Here is a 26014-nt window from a genome sequence, read left to right on the forward strand (position 1 = left end):
CTCGGGGGAGGGGAGGGGGCCGAGCGGGGCAGCTGTCGATCGCGGCGACACGTGGGCGATACCCGGAAGGAGAGCCCAAGGCAAGAGCGGAGCAGAGGTAGCGATCGAGAGGAATGAGGGGGAGAGGGGGAGAGAGTCGGGAGCCGAAACGGCGCACATGCGAGGCAGGGGTGTCCGCGGGCGCCCGCTAAGGGGCTCGGGGGGGGCATGCGCGCTGCAGCTGCGCCTACGAGGCCCAGTGATGCGCAGTGGCGCCTCGCGTCTCTAATGCGTTTCCAAGCGGAGTTTGTGCATTCTAACCGCCAAAATGTGACTCGTACATAAACGTAATGGGAGGTTGGCGAGCAATGTCGTGCCCTCGCGCAACGGTGAAAGTGAGCAGAGGCGGACTAGAGGGCCAAAGGGGAGAGAGAGAGACGCGGGAGGGGGGGCGGAGGATGAAGCGACGGCGGGTACCGTTCTCACAGCTCCAACGGAACAAAAGTTGCCCGCGTGTGCGCATGCGTTGGGGAGAGGCGCATGCGGGAGACCGGCAGAGGAACGGACGGGAGCGGGCGGGAGACAAAAAAAAAATAGGACAGAAACTGAGTGTAAAAAAGGGTGCTGACTGCCAAATTTGCACTCGAAGAAGAGCTGATTCGGCAGTGCGATTGCCCCGACAGAGAGGCAAAGGCGGCAACCCCATGGGAAGGGAAAGCCGTCCTCTTCGCAGCACGGAAGGCGGCACATCGCCATGATGGCATCGACGCACCGTGCGCCGCACTGCCCTTGGTCCCTCATTGCTCCCCACCCACCCACCCAGGTGCTCTGCTGATCTAGTGAGCCTCCTGGGAGGCCGCTGAGCGCCCGAGCAAGGCTCCACGGAGGAGGAGATCGTCGACCTCGGCGGCCAGAGCACTTGCTCGCTCAAGTCGCGTTGCGTTCCGTGTCCGCTGGTCACTCAGCATTTTGGAGTAGCGGAGGAAAGACTGAGACAGCTCGAGCGAGTCCACTGACAGGCTTCGGTACTTTGTGGCAGTCGTGCGAGGAGAGTCTACCGGCGGCGCACGTTGGGGTTCGCAGGACGCCTGCGCTGCCACGGGGCTGGAGACTGCGCGACGAGGGGTGCGCTGCGCGCTGGCGTCCCACGCAGAGATGTGGGCACCGCCCTCCCTGGAAAGCACGCCGTGATTGCTGCGGCGGGGCGACGGTGAGAGGGTAAGCGCCTGCGAAGAGTCCTCCTCCGCCTTCTCCCGGACGCTCGCGTTCCTGCCGCTTTCCTGCAACTTCACCGACGCCTTAGAAAAGGAGTTGCCGCCAGCAGCTGCTGCGGTGGCGTCCCCTGACGCCTCCAGCAGCGGTGCGACACGCTCACGCAGCTGCATCACCTCCGTCTCCCACTTTTCCCGTTCTTCTTCCATTAGGCCAGTAGCGCACGCGGCGAACCACACCGCCTTGTCCTCTGCGCACCGCACATACTGCTCAGCAGCGCCCAGCAGGAGCGGACCCCAGCGGGCCAACGCTGCGATGCATGCCGCCTCAGCGTCCGCGCTCGCGTCGCCAACGAGCAGATGCTGAAGGCGTGCGACCGCCGCCCGCTCCTGCTGCACGTTCCCCTCGCATTCCGCCATGACATCTTGCAGGCGGTCCTCCAGCAATGCCTTCTCCGTCAAGAGCCGGGCCACATTTCTCTGAGACCGTTGCAGCTGCGCCGCGTGCTCCAACCCCAGCAGTTTTGTTTGCCGATCGACAGCCTGCTGGACAGACGACTGGGCGGCACGCCGGTATTGTTGAAGCTCGTCCTCCAGCAACCGCTGGTGATCCGCCAACTCATCGATTTTGGACAGCCAGCTCTGGCGTATGAGCTGCATGTCGCGCGTGTAGACCTCGGCCCAGCACGCCATCTCGGACTTGAGCTCCCGCTCCAGCTCCTCATAGCGCGCCTCGGCAGTGGACAGCTCCTTCGCAGACGCAGCGAGGGACTCGGATGACGCGTGCAGCTTCGCCACGTAAAGCTCCACGTCGACGCGCTGACGAGCCTGCAGCGCCATCTCCGCCTGCATGCCACGCAGCTGCGTCCCGCACTCGCGCATCGCCGTCATGAGCGTGCGGGTGGTGGACTCTGAGGCGCCATAGAGAACGAGGAGCTGCTCCTTTGTTAGTGCCAGCTGGCTGAAGTCCGTGGCATCCTGAGCTGCCCACCTCTCCGCCTGCGCGGATGCTTTAGCGGGGGAGGCGGCGCGATGGGCCGTGTCAGCCAGCGACTTCGCCTCAGCCAGCTGTACTTTGGTTTGAACAAGAAGCTTCTCGAGGAGGTACACACGATCACGCAGCTCGTGCCTCTCTGGCGTTGAGCCGTCGAACGAGGAAAGGCCTGCAGCGCTGTCGGCAGCACTGGAGGTGCGGCGCGGCCCAGAGGCAGCGTGCAGGGTGCTGCCAAGAGCCACGGGCGACAAGGACGGGGTAAAGGGCAAGGGCGACGCACGAAGCTCTGGGGGGGAGGCTTGCCTCCCCTCGATGGTAGTTGTAGCGCGTGCAGGCGAAGCGGCAGCGGAGCCGTCACCGCCTTGAAGGGATGCCCCTGGCTGTGTATCAGCCACGAGCCGCCGCTGCAGCTCCGTCATCTCGCTCGCATTCGCCGAGAAGCGCTGCAGCAAAAACACGGAAAACTCATCTGCCTCCACCACGGCGCCCTTCAGGCTGTGGAGGGTCTCCGGGCGGCGCAAGATGTCGTCGTGGAACGCTTCAAGCACTCGGGAATACCGGCCAGTGAGCGCGCTCAGACGCTCCTGCCACGTCTCCGTCGGCACCAGGGACGTTTGCTCCGCACTGGTCTCGTCGGCAGGGAGGCGCTGTCGCTGCTGCTGAACGTCTGCGCGCATTTCTCCGCTAAGGGAGCACTGCTCCGTCAGAAGGCCCTCCATGGTCTCTCGCAGACATGCCAACGCCTCCTCCAAGCGTGCCCGCGTTGCCTCAGCGGCAGCAAGCTCGGTCGCGTGCTGGCGCGAGTGCGCTGCAGCTCCCCGAAGTGCCGCCAGGCGCACAAGCTCAAGCAGATGGGGCACCGTCAGGGGCACGTCCGCCGGCTTCACCTGCTGGCTCGCTGCAGCGGTTCGCTTAGGAAACGACTCCGGCAGCGCTTCGAGGAAAGACTCCGCAAGGAGATGACCACAGTGCTCCGAAGAAGCGAAATCGGCTATGCTCTCTGCCTCGCGTTCGTCATCAGCAGCCCACATGTCGCTCTCCAGCGCCTGAAGGCGCGACAGCAGAGTCTCGGGGAACACCTGGACAAGTGTGGGTGCCAACGCAATAGCGCGGGTGGAAAGGCACTGGTCCACATCACTGTTGGTGGGCAAGTCCGCGGTATCCGCGTCCCTCACACGCTCGCGAGCTGCCAGCCTGCTCACACCAAGCACACTCCCGCGGTCAAAGGTGCGCCTCATTTCCTCAGACGCCTCCTCCGCCGACGACGCAATGATATCGCTCGCGTGTGCACAGTGCTGCGCCGCCTCCTCCACCTGCGCCGGGGAGGGAGTACACTCCGCTTGCCGAGTTGCTGGCGCCTCTGCCATGCAACACTCGACCGCACCAATGAAGGCCTCCATCGCAACCGCCTGATGCTCCACGAAGCTGGTGTACGTCAAATCGTGCCACTCAGCCATTCTTGTATGGAAAGCAAAGGCGCTGCGGTGGGTACGCCGCTCCTCCGCAGCGGTGCGGAGCAGTCGCTCCGTGTAGTGCACCTCGGCGTCATACAACGTGCGCACGTGCTGCAGCTCTCCCCGCAAATGGGTCACCTCCTCCTCCGCCGCCTCTTTGGCTGCCTGCAGCTTCTGCTGTTGGGCATGACACAGCTCCTGCTCCTGCGATAGGCGTTGCACTTGCTGTCGAGCTTCTGCCGCACGTACCCGTACGACCACGATGACTGCGGAGGTCCAGAGGGCGGTCTTGGCAGCTGCGCTGGCGTCCACTACCATCGTCCAGGCCGTTTGCCATTCCACAAGTCGCGTCATCAGCCCACAGCGCTGCCGGGCCGTGCGCTGCTCTCGCCGCCCCGCTGCCCATGCACGCCATCGGCGGTAGGTTGCCTGAGCGCAGTACTCTACCAAAAGAGAGCCAACACGGTCCAGCTGCGCCTGCAACAAAGCTGCCTGTTCGTCTCGCTGTGCGGCATCTGCGGCATAGGCAGTACGCTCGGTCTTGAGCTGCTGTGCATGTCGATCGGCGAGCTGTGCCACCTCCTCAGCCTGTGACCGTCGCAGGGCTGCACATCGTTCCTGGTGGATCGACTGCAGCTGTGTCTTCTCTAGAGCGTGCTCGCGCTGTAGGCGCTGCAGCGCCTTGTCGTGGTCGATGTGTGTGCGCGTCATCTCCCGTCCGTGTCGCTCGACCAGCTCTTTTTGAGACGCCGCCGACCGCGCCTCAACGCTGGCCACAGCGCACCTACGCTGGGCCCACCCACGCCACCACGTCCACACGGTCAACGTGTGTGCGTGCAGCACCCCTCGTTCTAGCGCACGAGCAGTCCGTGTTGCTGAGGTTTTCAGCAGCGCACGTTGCGCTGCTTCGAGCTGTTGGCAATGGTGCTGCCACCCTTCGCACACAGCCGTGAGCTGCGCCGCGTCGAAGTTCAAGGAAGCAGTCCACACCTTCAGCACTTTGCTCTCACGCATAAGCATTGTTGTCCACCACTGCCCCTCCTGTGCCTCGACATGCAGTCGCTGCTGCGCCTCTTGCAAAAAAAGTACAGGGCCGCGGCTGCTCCACCACTTCTCTTCCACACCGCGCCGCTCCATCCTCTCCCGCAGCATAGCCGCTGAGAGCTCGCCGTTTCGCGTCTCACTGTCGAAGTAGGCGCTGTCGCGCTCGCGTTGCGTGCGCTGGGCGGTCTCCAGCTCTGACTGCAGTCGGACGTTTGCCCGACGCAGCTCCTCGAGCTCATCACAAAGCTGCGTCACTTTCACCTGATGACACGAGGACTGCTCTTGCTGCTCGACGAGAGCCTTCCGCCTTTGGGTCTGCAGCTTGTCAGAGAGGCTGTCGATGTAACGTTGGAGCTTCCCACTAGAGGTGGTGTGGCTGTGTCCCAGCCACCGGATGAAGCACTGGGTTCGCAGCGTCGCACTAGCCGCGGCGGTGATGCGATCTGTTAAGAGTGACTCGACCACATGCGCAGCTTTGCAACGTCGCTCCCATGACTGGCTGGATGCCTTGCTGCGCTTGAGCAGCTGCTCTGACTCCGCCAGCGCGTTCTCCAGCCGCACGCAGCGCTCACTCAGTGGGGCGAGCGTGTTGACATCGCGTCTTAGCTTACTCACCTCCTGCAGCAGACTGCCATGGCGGTGCTGCAGGCGGCCGGTTAGTCCTAGGATGGTGTGGTACGCGTACTCCTCCTTGCGCCGTACCGCCTCCGTAAGAGCCTCCAGCTGCGCCTGCCAGCAGGCGTTCACATGGCTGAAGAAGCGACTGGCCGACTCTGCAAGCTCTATGTGTGCATGACGCTCTGTGGTCAGCGTCGCCTGCAAGCTGCAGACGGTGTTACGCAGTGCCGCCTCCTTGCGCGCGAAGAGCTGCTCAAGACCCTCCTGCTGCCGAACGTAAGTGCGCGTGCGCTCGCTAAACTCCACCGTCATGTCTCGCAGCGCCTTGCGCAGTCGCTGCACCTCTTCTTCGTAGTGGGCGCATTCTTTCTCTTGCGTCGCTACTGCCTTCGCGATCCGGCTGCGCTCGCCGACGTCCGTGTTGAGGCGCTCGTGCAAGGTCTGCTGAGTGCTGGCTAGCTCGTCGCGGAAAAAGCGTGCGCGCTTCTCCGACTCTGCCGCCGCCGTCTTCAGACGCCGGCAGCGGCGCTGCAGCATTCGCGCGCGCCACCTTGACAGGGCCCGCTGCGCTGCTATCACCCGCTGCTGCTGGACGAGTGCGTCGCAGGTGGCCGACTGAAACACCTCTCGCGTCGCGCTCCATTGTCGCGCGCGCTCACGAGTACAGCTGCGCACCATCGCCCTTTTCATCCAAAGGAGCAACACGCGGTGTGCGAGGCGCTGCTGGCGCCGCTCTACCTTCAGCCGCAGAATGCCGTCTTCGAGGTGCTCCCGCCGCCCCCACTCGATCCGGAGCTCGCCATCGTGGGTGTCTCGCACCTCTGCCAGCTCCCTCGCGTGTGCGTCAAAGTACCGCTGCATACTCTTCTTGGCCGACTGCAGCTCCTTTTCCTTCACCCGGACGTTCTCCAGACGGGCCGCCTTCTCCTCCAGAGCGCCAAATTGTTCGTAGAAAAGGTGGGCACATCGCTGAAGCAGCAGCGAGGCCGCCTCCTGCCGCTGATGCACGGTTGCATGCAGCTCAGCATAGTACGGGTTCACCGGGTAAAGGCCTTTCTCGAGGCCGACAGCACCACCCGCAGCAGCGCTACGGCTGTCTCGCTCCTCTGCTTCTTTTTCCACGTATGCGCAGAGGAGCGCGAGGTCACTCTGCACACCCAAAACCGCAGCCTGCGCCTGCTGCACGGACTTGGCCAACTCCTCCATGCGAAGCCTCGTGGCGATTGGCGAAGTTTCCGGCAGCCCCTCGCGAGCCCTTCCCTTCCCCCCCCCACACACACACACTCGCTGCAACGCTGATGAGGGGACGCTGAAGGGCACGAAGAAGATGTGTGTCGAGCGCGGGCTGTGGGCGTCCGTGGGCATTGGTAACGTATGTGGGCGATGCGGCACGGCCGGTGGCGAGAAGAAAACGTATCACACAAAGTAGGGAGATGAGGTCAGGGAAAGAGGGGGAGAGGATGCGCTACAAGGGCATCCGCACCTTAGCGTCGTGCAGGGCTCCTCACAAACGGGGAAGCAGTCACATGCGCGGGCTAGCGCCGCTCGTGGCCCCGGCATGCGCAGCCTGCGCGTCTCCAGTGCTGGTCGATCGTTCGCTGTGCGGAGAGAGCCGCCGCCTCCACGACCACAGAGAATACGACAAAAAAGTGAGGAAGGCGAGGCAGAACGTGAGCGCCGCACGGCTGTGGCATGCAGCAGCGGCGTCTCTCTCTCTCTTTCACGGCATAGATCGCTCCCTACGTCGTCGTCGTCCTCTGCGTGTGACTCGACCCTCGGACCAGGGACGCGCGTGTCAGCCGCACTGGCAACTAGCCAGACGAGGACCAGGAAAGCTGCTCGTGGCACGTCACCGAAGCGGCAGGAGGGGACGATGTGAAGGGGAACAAAGGATACCGGTGCCAAGCCCACGGTTGAGGGTAGGGTGGGGCAACGAGACGTACAGCATCCCCTCACCGTGGCCAGCATGCGCATCCACCAGGAGGCTATGCAAAGCACCCACGAGGCAGTGGCCGTACACACGTATGCCGGTGAAGGGAAAAAAGGGCGTGGCCAGCGAAAGAGACAAGCGGAAACAGCAGAAGAGGTAATACGCGTCTGGGGGGGTGACTCTCCCGCAGACAGGAGTGAGACAGAAAGAGAGCAGCACACACACACAGATAGACAGACATTATCCCACGGAGCGGGTCGGAAAGAACCGCAAGAAACAGCGAAGGCGAATCAGGGACGATCCGTGTTGATCGGCACACGCGGCCGCATCACATTCGAAGCGCTGAAGGGAGGCGTAGCCGGCCGGTCTGGCGTCCGACAGCGCTGCACAGAAACGGGATGAGAAAGGGAAAAGGGATCATGGCAGCAAATCCAACGAGCGCCACCTCCCGACTGCTCCTCCTCCCTCTTTCTCCACTTCAATACTGCAGAAAATAGCACGGACTGCACTACCGCCTCTGCATGTGCGAGATTCAGTTGCGGAGACGCGGCGAGCACTCCGAGAAGATCGATGCCGAGCGCATCGCCAGACGACTCTCCACGTCCATGAGGCTCGCGAAGCGATCCATCAGTCGCTCGAAACGCAACTTCATCTCGCTGTCGCACCGACGCAACGCCAAAGCGGCTCTGTCCGCCTCTTCGATCAGCACGTCCTCCGCCTCCGACAGCTCGCTCGTTGCCGCTGCGAGTTCGTCGATGATTTTGTCCAGCTCCTCCCCAACGATGCACTTCGCTAAGGCAAATTCGTCATCGTCGGCCAGGCCTTTACACACGTCTGCACTCTCGCCATGAGTGCCCTCCGACATCAGCACACAGGGACGCGCATCGGCCTCCGCCGCCCGAGAGGCGCGGGCGGCACCCAGTGCCTTGTGCACCTCCACAAGCTCCGCCTCCAGCGCGTGCACCTCCGCGCGCCGCGCCGCCAGATCTGCCAGCTCTCGCGCGACAACATCGCGCTCTCGTTGCACTCGCCGCACAATCGAAACGCTCTCCTCGTACTCCTCCAGAGCCTTCACTTGGCGTGCAGCATCAGCTTTTGTTTCCGCGGCCATTTCGCGCTGCGTCGCGTCGCGACGTTCCTCCACGCTCTGCAGCTCAGCTCCAAGGGCAGCAGCTTCGAGTTCCATCGAGCGCACCGCTCTGCTGAGATCGGCCTCCTGACACTGTAGTGTATGGATGCGGCGGTCGTAGTAAGCGCACTGCTGTAGCAGCCCAGCCGCGCGCTCGCCTAATGCAGGAAGGCTGACACTCTGCATCAGGGCGTCTCTCACAATCCATCGTCAGCACCTTCGCATCCATCTTGTCTGTGTATAGCCGGCACGTCGCATTTAAGTAGGCCACGTACGAGTCGAGCAGCTGGAGGTTGGCTATCAGCTCCTGCTCGCGCTGGCGCACGTTCGCCACCCGGGGCACCAGATGCTGGGGCTCCAGTACTGTGCGCCTCAGCTCCGTGGCCTGATGCTGCCGTTCATCGGCGAGCCCGCGTAGCTGCTCCCCCCTGCGCTCCAGCTCCGCGCAAGGCATCTGGAGCTTCTTTCTGTGTGCAGCAAGCGTAGCCTCTGTGACCGCGGAGTCGTGATACGCTACACGCCTCTTTGCCCCTCTCTCAGCGGCCACAGCAGAGGCAGACTCCTCTATTCGACGCCAGATGTGAGCCTTCTCCCTGGTGGCCCTGTCGGCGCTGCCTGCGAAGGCCTCTGTTTCCTTGAGGGAGACGATCGCGTCTCCCTCTCTGTTCCGAGTACTTTCGCCCTTCTCTGGCAGTGTCTGCGCTGGTGGCGCCGCTGCCGGTGTGTCTGCGGTTACGCGAAGCGCTGATGTCTCCAACTTGACGGACGGAGCTGGCTCCGTACGCCTCATCAGCGAAGGTGGCGATGTTCGCCTCGTTTCGTCCCTAAAGAGGCATGGCCTACCTGCGGGTGACTCACCCAGGTGCCGCGAAGCATGGAGGCGATCGGCGGGCAAGGTCAGCCGCGACAAGAGATCATTCTTTGACGCACGCGACGAGCTAGAGGTCGCTGTGCTCGACTTCTGCCATGACGGTGCCTGCCACGAGGGGCAGCCGGCGCAAGGTGCCACGGACATCAGCAGCTCGCCCGCCATGCGCTGGAAACAGGCGGCGGCGGGCGTTGGCCTACGCAGCGGCGGAACCGTGTCCTGGGCATGAATGCCCGTGGCAGCACCATCAGTACGCGCACACGGCATCGACAAGGAGGCGGCGGGACACCGCCGTCGCTCTCGCCGGCACCCGAAGCAACACGCGTCGATGCATGAGCGACTCGCGTATTCGCCCTGTGCAGAAATGCACGTGAGGATTGTCAGGCACTCAACAGAGACGCCAGGCAGTAGCACGGTCAGTAGCGGGTTGTCAAGCAGGTTGCCCTGGCGCCGGCCTACCAGCGTCTCGCAAAGCGCTTCCATCGTCGTGCCAAAGTTGAAGCCAACGTGGCGGGCAGAGGGGACGAGAGAAAAAAGGTGCTCCGCGCACAGAGCGCGCACGTGCGCTGTCGACTCGCTCGCTGGGGAGTAGACAGCCAGCCGTACCTGCTGCACGCATGCAGCCGTGCCATCCCGATCCTTGTTGCGGGGACTGCGGCACAGCTCCTCCAGCGCGCTCTTGTAGACCTGCCGCTGCTCCTCCGTTTGAAGCGTCACAGAGGTGCGTTTGTTCCGCGACGACATCCCCTGCCCGGCCGGCGTCTCCGAGGGTGAAAAAGAGCTGCGACCATGTTTCTGCACCGCCGCCCCCAGAAGGTCCTCCTCGCCCCACGGGTACACGCGCACCACGTTGAAGACGAACTCGTATGGGCTCTGTGAGTGGTGGGTGCCAGCGATGCGCTCCACCTCCTCGGCAGCGAGAAGCAGCACTTCATAAAATGCCTCGCAGACGTGTGCTACAGGGTCGCCATGCACGATGGTAGCGCGGCGAGGTACATCGCGGTAGCTCGGGGCAGGCCTCTGCAGCGCCGCGCCGAGCTGCTGTCTTAGTGCATCGGCAACGCAGCAGGCGTACAAGATTGTGTGGAAAGGTGCAAAGATAACTTCGTCAAAGGGAAAAGGGTGAGAGGCCAACCCCCCAGCGCAGTGCAGCGTCACCTGGCGATCCTCTGAAACGGACAGCGCAGCCGGCTCGCCGTCGACCCAGGGGCAGATGTACACACCTGTTTGGATCCTGTGCACTTGAAAGCCGAGCATTCTCATACACATAGGCGAACGAAGCCCTGAAAGAAGAGGGGGCACCGAGCCCGCGCGGCTCCTCCGTGACCGCACGACGCGGCAGCGAAGACTCGCTACAGTAACACCAGCGGCTCGGGGGTGAAACTTCGAGAGAACGCCGCGGAGAGGCTGGGCGCCGGTGCGCGTGAGGCGGCAGCAATGGCACGGCAACTCTTCCCTTCTGCTGCTCTTTCATGCACAGCCAGCAGCGGCGCTTACGTATGACCAGTGCCAGACGCACGAGAGGTCAGTGAGGGGGACGGCTCATGCACGGAAGGAGGGCGTTGATGTATGCAGCGAGGGTTTTGGTGAAGGCAGTGTGGAGCGCCGGGATGGTGTTGGCTGGTGATGTATAGGATGGGGGAAGGGGGAGGAGGGGGAGGGCGCACCGCTGATATACGATAGGCGTGCCCGAAAGAGGGTAGCAAAAAAAAACGAGGAGACGCCACACACATATACACATGCAGAGGGAGATGGAGGAGGCAAAGAAGCTGCCATAAATTAAAGCAGCGGAAGTGGATGCAACGACGGCGGCGGTGCGCGGCGCTTTGGCGTGTCCCCATCCACTGCCTGTACCCTCGCAGACACAGAAAACGGCCTCCTCAGCGTTTTTCTTCTCTTTGACCAGTGGGGGAGAGACGGGGGAGAGAGGGGAGGGAGCGAGTAACGAAGAGCGAAACAAAAGCGCGCGCTGCTGGAGGAGAAGACATGTGACGACGGAGGGCAAGTGGAGCGCATGAGCCGCTGGTGCGACGGCGGATAGCCGCACGGACGCGAGTAGTGGGCGTCGAATGTTGCGAGCGCTCGTGTTCGCTACTCTCTTTCGATACACCCTCGGTTCCAGAAGCCTCCCGTGTACCGCCGGTGATGCCTGGCAGGCTGCAGATGCGCACAGCGCTCGCAGACGCAATGGAACCAACAGAACAATTTTTTGGCGCCGTTCGCCGAGGGGTCAACGCGCGTGAATTCGCCTTTCGGCATACGGCACAGCATCCGATGGAAAGTGCGGCGCGCGACTGAGTGCGATGGGGAAAAAAAGGAATTGAGCGCGCGCCGTCAGCCCTCACGCACCGACTCGCTCGCGGACCCCCTCAGCAGTCGCCATCACCTGCGAGAAGTGAAGAGGGCGGCAAACGCGTCTGCACTGCAGGAGAAGTCATTAATGAGCTTGCGCTCTGGGCGTAGTACGCTGGCACTCTGCCGACCGGTTGGCACAGGCACCAGCGACGGCGTCTCAGCTGATGTGGGGGACACTTCCTGCCGGGAATTTCGCGGTGACGTCGTCGGCCTGACGGGGGAGAGGGCAGCAGCGATTGGCTGAGGCGTCGCTACTCTTGTCGGCGACTCATGAGGGCGCGCAGGGGTCTTTGCTTTTGGCGCTGACGATGCTGAGGCGGCGGCTGCATATACGCGGTCGAGTAGCGCGTGCCCCACCCTCGCCTCCGCAGCGCTGGAGGTGCGCGTTACGCCGGAAAGCGATACAGCTTCGAGGGCTTCACGTTGGCCCTTCCCCATCTCGCTCTCGCCATCTCCCTCCGAGACAGACGACGCCGCCGAGCAGCCCAGCGCGCGAATCGAGCCGCCGCCTTCTCCAGATGTGTGCATTGGCAGATCCTCGAGTTGCACCTCGCCTGTGTCCTGCTGCCCCACGATATGCTGCAATTGAGCCGCCGCAGATGCAGCGGGCGCCGCCAGATCGAGCTCCAGGTCACGCGCGAATTTGGTCACCGCTACTGCTGTGCCTGACGTCGCACACTTCACTATGGCATTTCTCTTAGCGTTCTCGGTGGGCATGCAGACAACGGTGCTCGAGTCGTTCTGCTCTGCTCTTCGGGAGGCCTCACGGACGCGCTCCTCATAACGCGCGCACTGTTCATCGGCCCACCGCTTCCGCTGTTGCACTGAGGCCTGCAGAGATGCCACCGCCTCCTGGAACCGGAGCTCAACTTTCGCTGTGAATTCCTTCAGGCTCGCCTCGGCTCGCTCGTAGCGGCGTTTCGCTGCGTCGCGCAGCAGTTCGTAGTGCTGCTGCTCTTCTTGGGCGAGCAACTTCTGTCGCCGCGCCTCCTCGACCGCACGGCGCAGCTCGTCGAACTCCCTATCCAGCTCCTGGCGCTTCTCCTCCGATGTTATCTGGAAGGCGTTCAGCGCTGCTGCGCACTCCTTCTTCGTCCGCTGCAAGCCCCTGATCGTATCCTCCAGCCGTTCAACGTATGCCAGGCACTCTGCCTCCTGAGCTCTGCTGGCCTCGGCCACAGCCGATGCGCGGGCGACAGCCTGTCTCGCCCGCTCCTCCATCTTAAGCACGTGATCCTCTAGTCCGTCGCGGATGCCTGTCAAGAGCTCGTGACGCCGCTCAGCATACTCGGCGAAGGTGCTCACACTCTCCAGCACCCGCGAGGTCACATCAAAGGGCGGGACCTCCACGGACGGTCGCATGCGAGGCGCAGGAGACAGCGAGCCGCCCCCGTTGCACGCCATCCGCAGCCCGCCACTGCTCTTTGCCGTGCAGACGGGGAGGAGTGTGGGAAATGTAAATGTAGCACGCACACACACACACACGAAAGGGCGGCGAGAGGAGAAGAGAAGGGGAGGCGGGGAGAGCGATAGATCGACGGTGGGCACCTTCAGCAGACGGAGACACAAATAGAAACACAGGGAGAAAGGGACGGGGCCGCGCCAATGCAAGGCCCGCGTCGGCCGGAAAAGCGAGATCCTCCGTGAGACATGCACAAGTTTCGCAGCAGCGTCGCGGAGAGGAGCAGGCGATTGCACTCTCCTCTGTCGCCACGCTTGACGGTACAAGGCGCCCACACGCGCTGGATTGCCACGTAAATACCGCGACAAGGCACGGCAAGAAAAAACAGAAGATGGGTGTGGTGACGCGTTCGTGAAGAGACGCCTGAGCAGGCGGCACATCACCTTTAGCGGAGGTCTATACGCCACCTAACGTACATCGCGCGAACGTGCAGACGACATGCTCGCAGGCAGTCAAGCGAAGAGACGCAATGTGGAGAGCCGCACGTTCACAATCGGAAGATGCGCTCCGGAGACGGAACGACCGCTGGGAGCCGCACCACAGGGACGGAGGCAGGATGCAGAGTGCAGCGCTTCGGCGCCGCGGAGTGGCGGCCAAAGTCCACAAGCTTCGCTGGCTTCGTGCGCACGGCGATGCCGTCTCTCGGCGGAGTAGCTGGAGGGGTGGGAATGGTGTGCGTGCAATGCTCGCAGAGCAGCGACTGCGGTGACGGAGATGCACGGGCAAATGTCTGCAGTCGAAATGCCGGCGCTGATGAAAACGTAACAGAGATGCCCCTCTCACCCGGTACCCCCTCTCCGCGCCACGGGAAGAGCGTAGGCGTCGCCGCGGAGTCACAGAAAGACGGCGCGCTCGACAGCGGGACGTCCGCCACCACGTCCACACGAATGGCGTCCACTGCCGGGCTCATGGAGCGGCTGACGTGAAAGGAGTCCACGTCGGCAAAGTCTGTCTCACCGGATAGCGAACGGTGGCGCAGCGCATCCGTTTGAGTGTCTTTGGAAAGTCGCAGGAGCGACTCCGCCGGCGCACGCACAACGGCCTTCGAAAGCCACTTGTCGTAGTAGAGACGGTACAGACGCTGCGCCACCTGGAGCTTCACAAGGCGGTACCGCGCTATAGTGGCGGCAGAGAAGGAGGTGAGCATCTCGTGAGCGGCTCGCGCCCTATCGGCATTCACGACAACAAACTCAAGGGGGAGTGAGCTTTGGCTCGCCTCCGTCTCGCGCGGGTGCGACGACATTGCCACCGGCAAAGCTGAGGTGGTGACTGAGCCTTGCACGGTACCCGCTGCACGGGCCAAGGAGCTGCGAGGGCTTTCGACGCCCGTGAACAACGCGATGCCCCGCATGAGACACACCGATGAGCCTTCCGCCTGCACTTTGTGTCTTGCCGTTGACGCTGCACCCCCGAAGTAGGCGCTGATGTTGGGCGGGGACTCGCTATCTCGAAGAGTGGAGAAGGAGTGGCGCCCCGAGTCGACCCCCGCTCGTGCAGAGCCGCTCACACGATGGCTGCTGTCCCTCCTCGCAGACGACGCGACCCGCAGCAGATGAATCTGGAGCGAACTTGTAGTGTACAGCACCTCCCCCTCGTCATGCACGAGGGGGGGCGGACCCACGGGACGGGGGCTGGTCATATATAAGCCGCCGCCCTCGTCGGTCGGCCTCCTCTCAGACGAGGCCTCGATGCTCACAAAGGCCCGCATATTGGCACTTTCCCTCTTCTCTATCGGAGGCGATGCGCTGCTGAAGCTGCTGGAGCTTGAGAACTGCATGCTCACCTCTACCGCCCTGCCCGGGTCAGACATGGCCGTGACAATGTCCGCGGTGCCCGTACGCACACCGCACTGCTCACCAAAGGGATCACGCGGGCACGCGCTGAGAGCAGCGGCGGCACGCATTCACCTCGTCGCCCAAACGAGATGTGGGGCGGCCCGTAGAGGAATCACACGGTGGGGAGCGTTGTAGCCGAGAATACTACACAAAACACCATCCGCCAACGCCCTCACTCACGAAATGGTCGACGTCTACAGCCGCAGCTGAGCATGAGAAGAGAACAGGGGAGCAGCAGAGCAAAGATGCGGGGGAAAGATGCCCGACAGGCGTAGCGGCAGCAGCGGCGTCGACGCTAAGAGCAGCCCTTAGGGGGGAGAGTGGCACAGGAAAGCAGTGCGCAGCTCAAGGCAGCGCGAGGAGGCATGGCAGCGCACAGAAGTCGCACTGCCGCCTCAGGTGCACGAGAGGCAAATACTGTCGACCCGCCCTCCCTCGCCACAATGGCCTGCATGGAGATGCAGGCGAGTAGCGGAGGCGACGACCGTGGCTGAGCGCTGTCTTCGGGAGCTGCGATCACAACATGCAAAAGAGGAAGGAAAGAGAATACAGCGCGAAACAAACACCACGAAGGAAAGGGAGAGCCCACAACGACTGCCGCAGATAAGCGCTACGCCAACGCAGACGTCAGTGCGACGCTGCCACGCAAAAGAGGGCTCACATGACTCCACTGATGTACTTCAGCCCCCTAAGGGGGACGGTGGTGGCAGTGAGCGCCTGTCCGTCGACCACCTCTAAGCTACTTTCTGTCACACTCGCTTCTACGTAGTGGTGTGAGGCGCTGGAGCGTTCTTGATTCGCCCATCCTTCCGCACTCCAAGCGATGTGCTCGCAGATGGATGAATGCGTAGTATTCCCCTCACTTCGGGACACAGGAGAGCGTGGCCGGTACGGTGACGTGATCACCGCGGCGCCAGCAAGAGTCGCGTCCGCGAGCTTTACCGGTGCATGGGAGGACGTTCGGAAAGCCAAAGCGTCTGCGTTGGCAACGACCGCCGCGCGTTTTAGTGAGCTCACGCTGTGATCAACCTCTAGCTCGGAAGTCACCCCACCGCCACCACCGTGCTGCGGCACGTCGAGACGTCCCGGCGAGCTGGGTGTCGATCAATTCGTCGCCGTCGGCGCCATGACGAGGCTGCTGGAGCGCGATAGCGAGGAGGAAGTGCTACCCGACAGTGAGTGACTGCAACGCGATGCTGAAGCGGAAGGAGAATGCGCAGGGAAACTGTGAGGGCACGCGGGGGGCTGCAGTGCCGACGCCACGGCCACATCCGCACTCTGCAGGGACAATTTCTTGACGGCGGCATCGTCGCCCACCGTCGCCCGTTTCGCTCCCTCTGGGTTACTCTCTTTCCCTGCCGAGGGACCACTGTTTGCGCAGCCGCTAAAAGGCATCGCGAGCGTCTCCCCCGCTCCTCGATCCGCGCGCCTTTCTGAATGCCTGGCCGCCTTGGACTCGGCCGCTGCAGCCGACAGGCACCGGGTTGACGCGTCAGATCGAGAAAACGCCTGCGCCATCGGAGTATCACGCTTGCGCTCCGCTTCCGTAACTGCGGCTGGACGCTCGACGTCTCTGCACGGTGAAGCTGACCTCATCTTCCACTGCAGAAGGCGACACTGCAGCGGGGTTGGCGCGTGGCTATGCGGCTCACCCTCGCCCAGCTCCTCTTCGCCACCGCCGCTGCTGAGCGATGCGGCATGCCGAACATGTGCCGAGCGCTCCAGCGGCGACTTCTCCGCCTCTGTGGCAGGCAGAGAAAAAGAGCCGTGCTCAGCAGCCGCTGCAGAGGCACTCGCGAGGGCCACATCGGACGTCCGCAGCTGCGTCGATAAAGGTAGAGAGGCGCTCAACCGCACCGCTACCAAATCTTCAAACCGCTCGACACCACCACCACTTGCCGATGAGGCAAGAGATGGACCGCGCGTCGTGTCCTCTCGCTTTACTGTAGCAGTGCTGACGGAGATGACGCAAGCCTCCTGCAGCTGCACAGAACTCCGCACTGAAGATTTTACTCCTCGAATCTTAGCAAAGCGCGCAGCTGGTGAAGCCTCAGTCGTGCCACACAACACCGCAGCATCTCGTAGGCCCTCGACCTTCGCAGCGCCTGCCTTTGCGAGTGTTCCAGCCGATGGGTGAGGTAAGGAGGTAGCGGCGCGCGTTCGTGCGTCTGCGGTGTCGCTTGGAGAGGAGCCACTCGTCTCCTGCATCGCGTGAACGGATTCCACGCGGCTTGCTGGGCGCACATTGTCCCCGCTAACAGTGGTGGTCTCCATCCCCTTTTCTGTCGGCCCTTCGTGTCGTGCAAGCACGAAGCGCTTTGGACGGGACCGCGAATCACGTGGGCTGAGCATATCATTCACTGCCCACGACTCCGTCACTGCGCTCGTGACTGCTGCCGACTGCTTCGCATCTTCCAAAGACAACGCTGGTCTTCTAGACGCCTCCGCCTCGTCTACAGCGACCCCCAGCTGGGCACCGACTTCCGTGCCATTGGCCGACGACGTGGCCACGGCCCCGCATGGCGCCACTGCCGCCGAAGGCGCTGCGTAAGCACAGCGTCCACTTTCCTGAAGATTGGGCAGGTGCAGCGAGTTCACACCATCTCCTCCCACGGGCCCGTCCATTTGCGGTTTGTACGGGGGCATCGCGTCCGCCGTCGCGGACGTTCGTCGTCGAGCCCAGCATTCCGAGCTGAGTTTCCCGAGAGCCGGGCAGGGCTCCTCTAAGGCAGTGGATACGCTGGCAAAGATAGCAGAAAAAGTTGGCTGCCGGCGCGCCTCCCATGCAGCCGCCGCGTGCGTGTAGTTCGTCGGCGGCACGGGAAGGCCCCGCTGAGGTGGCATCTGAGATACGTCGGTTGTCAGACTCCTGCTGAGATCGCTTTCACCACTCGCTGCTGCAGGGACAGGCACGCACAGCGCAGAGGCGGTGTCTCTCCAAGCATTCCACAGATGCAAAGACGATGAGCACGCAACCGCCCCCTGCCCCAGCGCCGCCTGCCGATCCTCGGCAGCTCTCATGGCCCCCTCCCTGTGAGATGAGGCTCGTGCGTGCGATTGGAGGCTCGGAGTTAAGCCGGCACAGCTCTCCAGGCGAGACTCCACCGCTGCAGACGACGACTTTGCGGTGCGATAGTGACGTAGTAGCTCCGCCTGCAGTACCGCACCCTCAGGAAGCTGATCTACGGCATCACGGCCTCCGGCCGACATGCGCGCCCGCTCCTCTGCGTGGTAAGATGTGATCGATCGGAACGATGATTGGGACGAGAGAGCAGATCTCTCGAGCCGCCCGTCCTCTGCAACAGCCGATGTCCCTTTCATCTCTCCCGCCGCCACATCCTTCCGCGCGGATCGCGGAAGCGGAGTTGCATCGACCTGCGCGCTCCTGTCGGTCACCTCGCTTCGACTCGGTGGCTCCGCTTCCGCTTCGCCAGCGCTCAAGGCAGAGCTACGTGTGCGGTGGGCGTCTCCAGAGACCGACTCCTGCATCCGGCTCACATCCCCCGCATGTTCTGTGGAAGCTGTCTGCGGTGCGTGTGCCGGAGCCGGATGAGCATCCACGGAGGGGAGGGCCTCTGAATGTCGCCCAAGAGCCCACGCACTCGCGTTTGGCGGTGCGTCCGCCGTGGCCCGCAGCATCTCCTCGAGACAACGTGCCGATGCGAAAGACTCCGTCACACGGGCGACATGCGGCGGCTTCCCCGAGTGGCACCCGAAAGAGGAAATACTCGTCGCGTCTTCTGCAGGAGCGGCGACCGCGGCATTGGCTATCCGTTGCTCATCACGGACGACGGACGCACTCGCGTTCCGTGGAGACGGTAAGCGGGAAACAATTGGCGACGCAACGAGAGAAGACACTGCGACATGAACTACAGAACGCAATGCAGCACCCACAGGCACGCCCACTGCCAAGGAGCTCGACGGGTGCTCGCGCTCGCCTCGGTCACCGCTAGGAAGCTGCGATGTCTTGACATCTGCGTCGCCGCGGCCGCCCTGAAGCCGAATAACCTGAGCGGGGACCTGCTGCCAGCTGTGCCGCACCTCCGCATAGTGTGTGCCGGAGATGTCCTCACGAGGGACGGACGACACCGTGAAGATGATAGAGGAAGACAAGGAGGAAGACGAGGCGCTATCGCTGCCTTGAAAGTTCAACGATTTTGATGTGGCAGTGCACTGCGCCTCCGGGGAACCCTCATCCGGGGCCGTCTTTGCTTCCGTAATCTGAGACTCCGGTGTAGCACCTGTGTTACGATCTCGAGGCACAGCAGATGCGAGGGAAGCGGCCGCAGCCGTCACTGAACTGTGCTGGCGGCTCTCCGGCATCTCTCGGATCTCTACAGATGAAAGGTTGTCTGCATTGCGCCCTGCGGCATGTGAGCGAAGGTGACGATGGTGGCGAGACGGCGCGCGCTTCCCCTTGGCCTCTGTGGCAGGTGTAGATGTCAGGGCCGTCCCATCACCGTACTGCGCCTCCGTCGGCTCTCCGCGGAGAGCCTTCACTGCGGCCTGACTTGGCTTGCCCAGACGATGCCTCGAGCTCGGCAGCGCCGCAGGTGCATCGAGCGCGCGATCTGACGCTGGCGCGTGCACCACTTCAGTAACGCGCTGCTGCACATGCACTGCTCTCTCTTCCTCGTCATAGTACGTGAGAGCTGCCACACGCCAATCCGCCCTTCGAGTGGAACGCATGGAAGCGCTCCCCGGCGCCGTCCTTATCCTCCGGCTCACGTCGTCCATTGCGTCAACAGATGATCCCCTGCGTGAGGTGTGCCGGCGCGGTGTGTGATGCGACGGATACGCCCCATTGGAAGACTTCACGGCTGCCGCATCGAAATCACCCCCACTGTGCTCCACTGCAACGGGTCTCGAGGATACCTTTCCTCGATCGGCGGCCTTCAGCGGGATCGGCGCTTTGAGCTCAGCTGACTCCAGTGCTTCTTGCGCAAAGTCGAGCTCCGCCGCCTTCTCCAACGACCACCTCTCGAGCTCCTCTACTCGTTGAACCGCAGCCCGTTGTCGAAGTTGCGCGGCTTTTGTGAGCCGCGGAGTTCGCGGAGATACTGCGCCGCTGCTGCGCGGACGCACTGGCGTGAGTATGCTGCTGCACGATGCAGAAACCGCAGAAGGACAGTGCTGTCCACGCGGGCTGATCAGCGCGGCAGCTGATAGCGTTCGCCCTTTCGGGAGGAAAAATATGTTCTGCGCCGCCTCGTCGCGCTCCTCTAGCTGGTGGTGGACGTATTCGGCGCGCAGCTGAGCGGCACGGGTAGATCGCGGTAGGGAAGTGTCGAGACCGGCACTTACCTCGTCCATTGTGACCTCCTGCGACGACGCGTGACTGCGTCCCCGGAGCGACCTCCGCGCATCTGCCGTCGGTAACCAGATCCTCCTTCCCTGCGCTGAGACTGCCGCAGAAGATGAACTGCCTGACCTGCGCGTGGGCTTCTTCTCCCTGCTGTCAGACCGGCGGTGGTGGCTGCGGAGTGGGGTGACATTCAGCAACGACGGCTCAAAATGCAGTGGACGGTGTACATACGTAGTGGGCGGTAGCACAGCATAGGGTACTCGGTGTCGTGACACCACAGCAATGCCTTCGCCAGTACATCGTTCTGCGGTGGCGTTCGAGTTGGGCGTGAAGTAGAGGGGGTTGTACAGATAGTCGGCGGGGAGCTGCAGCTGCGGCATCGGAGATTTGCCGACGTTGTACCCCATCACGTCCACACCAACGGCAGCGCACAGAAGAAGCGGAGGAAAATCAGAGCGAAAAATATGCGAATGTCCACGCAGACGACTGTGGACGCGTCGCAAAACAAAAAAAAGAGGGATATTCCGGTAAAAGGAGATCGGCGAGCAGCGGAGCGCTGCGACGAGAGATGCAACACGACTGTTGCGTACCCCCAGTCGTGTCGGCAGACGTGTTCCCGCAGGCAGGTCGAACAAAAGAACGTGAAGGGCACTAGACAGTGGCGCCGTTGGTGTCCTCCCACGCTAAGAGGTAGAGAAAAGCACAGTAAGCGAACAAGAAGGGAGCAGCAGTGGGTCTGGCGCAAGAGCAGCAGGAAGCTGTTGCGCACGCCCGAGGACCGCTGGCAGCCTCAGCGTCTATGTTGGCGTTCCTCTTTCTCTCTCTCCAGCGGCGAGGATCGTGCTGCTTGGATCCCGCTAGAGTGATGAGTGGGGCCCAGAGAGGCGGACGCCTTATGCAGCAGCGCACTAGCAGCACCCGCACGTCGAAAGGCAGTAGCTGAGTTGAGCAAAGGGAAAGAGGGAGGGGTCTCAGGGACAGTAAGGAGGAGAGAGCGACGGCAGAGAGAGTGAGGCACAGGAGCACTGTCCGTGCTACCCAAGCGGAGTGCACGAGCAAGCGGCAAAGACGGCCCGCCCTGAACAGCGGTGTGTATAGCGTTGTCACAGAGACCGATGCCACACCACAGCGCATGGTGCACCCTCTCGACCCTCCACCAATGACTCACCTCGATGGACCGAAAAGGTGGGTCTGCCGGAGAAGTCGTACCACTTCGCGTTCGCTTGTGTGTGCGTTCGCCATATATTTCGTTTATGTTGCAGATGAGCGCCGGCTCCACTGCCCGTGCGGGGTGTGGGTGTGCCCACCTGCGTGATGCGCTGAATCCGTTTAGCGGAATTCGCCACAGAGCCGCGCTTGTCGCTCCAAAGTGACAGTTGGGAGGAGTCGGTGATGCTCGACTGCAGCGCCCGAGAGAGAGCACCGCATCGACCGTATCACTCGCCGTATCACCGCCATTATTTCCCCAGAGGTCGCAGACAGAGGCGTGCTCTAAGCTCGGGGTTGCTGGAGCACTTGGGAACACACCAGTGACTTCCTACCTCGCGTCACGCATCGGCAACCGCACTCAACGACCTTGACAACAGCGGTACCACAACATGCACGGCGGCCGCCTTCACAGCCGTCAGCTCAGCGTGGGTGCACACGGTCAGCGCTCTTTCGCCACGCCGTCTGTCCATCGACGAAATAAGCGAAGCGGAGCGGCTGTGAGCTATCCACAGAGCGTCCAGGGCATCGAAGGGGGGAGACACGCGCCCATCAGGACAACCACACCCACTGAAGGCGACGGCTGGCTTGAAGTGAGCTCGCGACGCAGCACAGCCTTGCTCGGCAATCTCACCTTTACGTTGAGCGCACCAGCGAAGGGGCTCTTCGGTACGAGAGCCCCGCCGCAACCCACCCTGCCTTCACGACAGTCCTATGCGCGCTGAACAGTGCGGTGATGTACTGGCGCCGGCCTACCGAGAACTCATTCCTCTCACACGCGTCTACCTTCCGCACCGATACCCCCGCCCCCTGCGGCGCTTTGCCTTCTCACCCAAATCGGCGGCACAATCGTCACTGAGCAGCGCCTCACACGCCACAACAGAAACGACATCGTCGGCGACGAGCAGTTGCAGACCGTCCGCCTCCACCTCCTTCGACACAACGAAGCCTGCCGCCTCAACCGGGAGTGCCACGCCGATGGTGACGTTTTGAAGCACCCTTTCCTCCAAAAAGACGCCACAGCCCTTCTCCAGCACCGGCCCAGCGAGGGCGAGTAGCCCTGTCACCGTACTCGGCCCGGTGTACGCAGGCGTGGCCAGGAAATCGGCGAGGTGAGGAAGCCGAGCGAAACTCTACTGCACAGCGTTCATCGTGAAGAGTGGCCAGGCGTTCCCGCAGCTGGCTTGGCTCGAATGGCTGTCACAGAGGCTCTACTCGCCAAAGGGGGACATCGTAAGAGTTGCTAGGGATGCTCCCGCGGTAGTCACTGGAGACAGCCCTCTCGCCACGCGGCAACAGAAGGAAGGGCGAAGAAGCGCGCGGCACAGATCTTCTGCTCGCGTGCGCCTGCGAGCGAGAGAGAGCAAAGAGGAAGAGGAAATGCTGCACTGGGGTCAGGGGAGGCTGAGTGCACTTGGAGGAGGAGACCATCGAGAAGCATCGCAGAAGCACACGCGACAGAGGCTGCTGATCCGCGCAGCAGTTCGTGAAGTCCGGAGAGAGGACCACGGCAGCGCGCCTGCACGGAACCCAGAAGAAAGGTGCATCGCCTGCGTCGATGTGTGCACCAAGAGTCAAGCGTCAGGTCGATGTCGTTGAGACCATTGCCGGTGCAGGCGAATGAGAAACCCCCAAAAGGCGGTGCCAATCACGTCGCTGAGCCTGCCATGCTTCGTTTCACTCCTTCGCCTCCACCCTCGATCGGTGCCGACCAGAGATCTACGCGTCCCCCCCCCAACCATCACCGGCTCACCCAAGCTCGAGCGCTTATTGGCTCTGCTGTGGACTGCACGCACACGGGCTTGCGCGGCGGCTGAGACTTCGGCCGTACCACAGGCAGCACACGCGGCACGCAAGCGCCAAGAGATATATATCTGCCTGCGCATCCACGCTGCCGTCTCTGAATCGGGTGAGCAGGAGGGTACACCTTAGGTTGTAATAGCCGGCGCTGCTTTGCCCCCCGCCCGTTCTCTCTCTCCTCCCCTCCCCCTCCTCGAACCCCTTCCCCTCAGCCGGCACTTCCGTCGACGTCGGGCAACGCCATACCGCACTGCGCACCTCACGAAAGAGGGAAAGAGGCCGAGAAGAGGGACAGGGAAAGCCCGAAGAGAGCCGCAACAACAGCAGTAGTGCGCGCACACAGCAGAAACTCACCACCCACCTCGCCAAGGCGTGGCCACATCTTTGGCGTGCTTGCCCACACTTTTACTCCTCGGCCGCGTCGGCCGCCTCACTGTTCCCGCCGGCAGTAGCTTCAGTTGCCTCAGCAGGGCCCTCCTCGTCGACCCGCACGACGCGCTTCACCACCGACACTGTCGGCGCGGGCGTTGCGGCCGACGCAGCCGTCGGCCGGATCGAGCAGGAGCGCAGGGCGGTTGTCATGCGATCGATATCACGCGTCAGCTCGCTGTTCTTGTCGATGATGCCTTGCATCTGCCTGTTCGCCTTGACCATGTCGCCCTTCCACTTCTCCGTCATGCTGCGCACCATCTCCACCATCTCATCTGTCTGCTGCTTCACCGACGCCTTCGCAGCCTCACATTTGCGGCGGATGGAGCGGCGTGTCCAGGCGATCCAGTACCACATAACAACAAAGACGACCACGCACGCCGCAGGCACGTTGAACTCTTCCCTCCACTGGCTCTGAACGAGCCTTGTCGCGTGTGTCTGCACGGCATTGAAGTCGCGCTTCTTGACCGCGTCCATGACCTCGTTCGCAGGGAAGCGGTACGCCTCCGACTTTGCCGAGCTCTGTGCGGTGCTGCTGCCGTTTACCGCATCCGGTGTATTGGCCAGGATGCTCGAGTCCGCCTTCTTCACCTCTCCACTGTCACACGCCATAGCGGACGCCTCACCCTTGAGACTGTTTGATTGCCTCTGCGCCGCCGTCATCAGTGGCACCGAGCACGACCCCCGTCGCATGGCACGCCACATTTTTTTTACGTGCTCCCCAATAGCTACTTAGAGAAGGACAGGGTGGGGGTGAGGGGAGGGCAGTGAGGGCCCAGTGGGGTTGCGCTCTGTATGAGCCTCGATGTGTTTTTTTTCCTCTGAGGCCGCGACGGCGTCGGCGTGCCTCCTAGCGCCTGCGTCTCTCGGTGGGGGGGCGGATTCCACTGTGCGTCAGGAAACTTACGCGCTCAAACGGGCACAAGCGGTGAAAGGGGGAGAAAAAGAGTGAGAAAAAAGGGGGTGGTGGGAAAGCGGAAATGGCTAGAAGGACATTGACAGGTGTGCGACCGCGTAGCGATGCACAGGAAGGGGCAGGGGTGCATTGGGCGCTTGCCCTCGGTGGGTAGCCTCCCCTGCACAGGGCACATGCACAGGCGCGCACTGCCGACTCGACGGAGGCTGAACACGCGGTAATCGGTGGAAACGCATAGAGCAGGTGAGGGATGCTGAGAGGAGGGGCTCGCCCACACCGCTGTGTCTGGGCACGCAAGAACACCGTGGGCACAGCGTAAAATACCGGTAAGAGTGTACGAGCACAGCGAAAAACGGTTAACCACCGCTGCGCGTCGGGCGGCGCCTGTACCAACGCACTCGGGTGGGCACAGGCATGCGGATATCAATGGCGCCGGCCAAACCGATCCTCCTATCGTACCCACTCTTGCCCTACTCGTCGTCGATGACAGCCACCGCGCGTACCGGCGAGCCATCGCCGCCCTGAATACGCAGCGGAAGTCCGTAAAAGGTGAAGGACTTGCCAATGAGATCCTCGACGTTCACGAGGTCTGTGTAGGTGATGATGCCACGACTCAGTAGCAGACGCTCCGTCTTCTCCTCCAGTGGGCCACCAACAAATGGCGCGTTGGCAGCCACGATGCGCGGCACACACTCGGCCGGCACAGCCTCGTGGAAGAGGAGCCCCTTGTTCGGTGGAAACGACAACGCTGCAACAGTCACAACCACTGCTGGCCCGCAAAACCGCGTCAGAGGAACCTCGTCCAGGTTGCTACCCCCCTCGTGCATGTGAATGGGAGCGTCGACGTGCGTGCCAGTGTGAGAACCCATCTGCAGCTGCCGCACCTCCCACCCGTCCTTCTCGCGTGTGCACACCTTCGTCACTCGCACTGGCGGGTCCCCGTTGTACACCGGCATCCCATCATACAATGGAAGGGAAAGGTCGACAAGGCGCATCGGTTGGGCCGGTGTTGCTCTGCGTTGAGCGCGTGAGAGAGCGAAAAGCGAAAGGACTCCACCGAAAAAAAGAGCGCAGGTGGACGGCGGAGAAGAGCAGAGAGAGTGTGCGCACACTGGAAAGGGACGGAAAACAGATGGGACAGCGATGCCCACTCCTCATCGGCATCGCGGCCGTCGCTATTCGCCACGCGTTCAGAGCGCTCAGCATCTCGTAAGCGCTTGGGAGAGAGAAGAAGCGGTCTTCCATGACCACAGGCTTTAGTAGGCGATGGACTACTTCCCGGTGGCCTGATACGCCTCCTCTCTTCCTTCTGTCTGCGCCCATCGGCACAAACATCGTCATCTCTGCCTCACACCGGAGGAGGGTGCCACTAAATGTGGTGGCGCCTTCCGAAAGTGCAGAGCAAGAGAAAAGGAATGACTGCGTCTTCAAGTGTCTCTGCGGCATGCACTGCTGCCCGCCTCCGTCCTGCGCTACAAG

General features: G+C 62.6%; 8 protein-coding genes across 8 annotated transcripts; all 8 read right to left on the bottom strand.

The window, feature by feature from the left end:
- Positions 1-815: 815 nt before the first annotated feature.
- Positions 816-6506, bottom strand: LSCM1_01614 (uncharacterized protein; the record flags this gene model as incomplete). The annotated part of the gene is made up of 1 exon (XM_067319216.1): positions 816-6506. One exon carries the CDS (start codon positions 6504-6506, stop codon positions 816-818), a length of 5691 nt encoding a protein of 1896 aa, XP_067176495.1.
- A 1256-nt stretch (positions 6507-7762) lies between these two features.
- LSCM1_01615 (uncharacterized protein) lies at positions 7763-8341 on the bottom strand (the record flags this gene model as incomplete). The annotated part of the gene is made up of 1 exon (XM_067319217.1): positions 7763-8341. The coding sequence occupies one exon, from the start codon at positions 8339-8341 to the stop codon at positions 7763-7765; it is 579 nt and encodes a 192-aa protein (XP_067176496.1).
- A 43-nt stretch (positions 8342-8384) lies between these two features.
- On the bottom strand, positions 8385-10496 carry LSCM1_01616 (uncharacterized protein; the record flags this gene model as incomplete). The annotated part of the gene is made up of 1 exon (XM_067319218.1): positions 8385-10496. The coding sequence occupies one exon, from the start codon at positions 10494-10496 to the stop codon at positions 8385-8387; it is 2112 nt and encodes a 703-aa protein (XP_067176497.1).
- Positions 10497-11609: 1113 nt separating this feature from the next.
- Positions 11610-12986, bottom strand: LSCM1_01617 (uncharacterized protein; the record flags this gene model as incomplete). The annotated part of the gene is made up of 1 exon (XM_067319219.1): positions 11610-12986. The coding sequence occupies one exon, from the start codon at positions 12984-12986 to the stop codon at positions 11610-11612; it is 1377 nt and encodes a 458-aa protein (XP_067176498.1).
- Positions 12987-13531: 545 nt separating this feature from the next.
- LSCM1_01618 (uncharacterized protein) lies at positions 13532-14947 on the bottom strand (the record flags this gene model as incomplete). Its single annotated transcript, XM_067319220.1, has 1 exon — positions 13532-14947. One exon carries the CDS (start codon positions 14945-14947, stop codon positions 13532-13534), a length of 1416 nt encoding a protein of 471 aa, XP_067176499.1.
- Positions 14948-15983: 1036 nt separating this feature from the next.
- On the bottom strand, positions 15984-20591 carry LSCM1_01620 (uncharacterized protein; the record flags this gene model as incomplete). Its single annotated transcript, XM_067319221.1, has 1 exon — positions 15984-20591. One exon carries the CDS (start codon positions 20589-20591, stop codon positions 15984-15986), a length of 4608 nt encoding a protein of 1535 aa, XP_067176500.1.
- A 3004-nt stretch (positions 20592-23595) lies between these two features.
- Positions 23596-24324, bottom strand: LSCM1_01621 (uncharacterized protein; the record flags this gene model as incomplete). Its single annotated transcript, XM_067319222.1, has 1 exon — positions 23596-24324. The coding sequence occupies one exon, from the start codon at positions 24322-24324 to the stop codon at positions 23596-23598; it is 729 nt and encodes a 242-aa protein (XP_067176501.1).
- Positions 24325-25005: 681 nt separating this feature from the next.
- LSCM1_01622 (uncharacterized protein) lies at positions 25006-25530 on the bottom strand (the record flags this gene model as incomplete). The annotated part of the gene is made up of 1 exon (XM_067319223.1): positions 25006-25530. The coding sequence occupies one exon, from the start codon at positions 25528-25530 to the stop codon at positions 25006-25008; it is 525 nt and encodes a 174-aa protein (XP_067176502.1).
- Between the last annotated feature and the right edge of the window lie 484 nt (positions 25531-26014).

The sequence above is a fragment of the Leishmania martiniquensis genome, chromosome 31 (genome assembly GCF_017916325.1).
Source record: "Leishmania martiniquensis isolate LSCM1 chromosome 31, whole genome shotgun sequence".
Lineage (NCBI taxonomy): Eukaryota > Euglenozoa > Kinetoplastea > Trypanosomatida > Trypanosomatidae > Leishmania > Leishmania martiniquensis.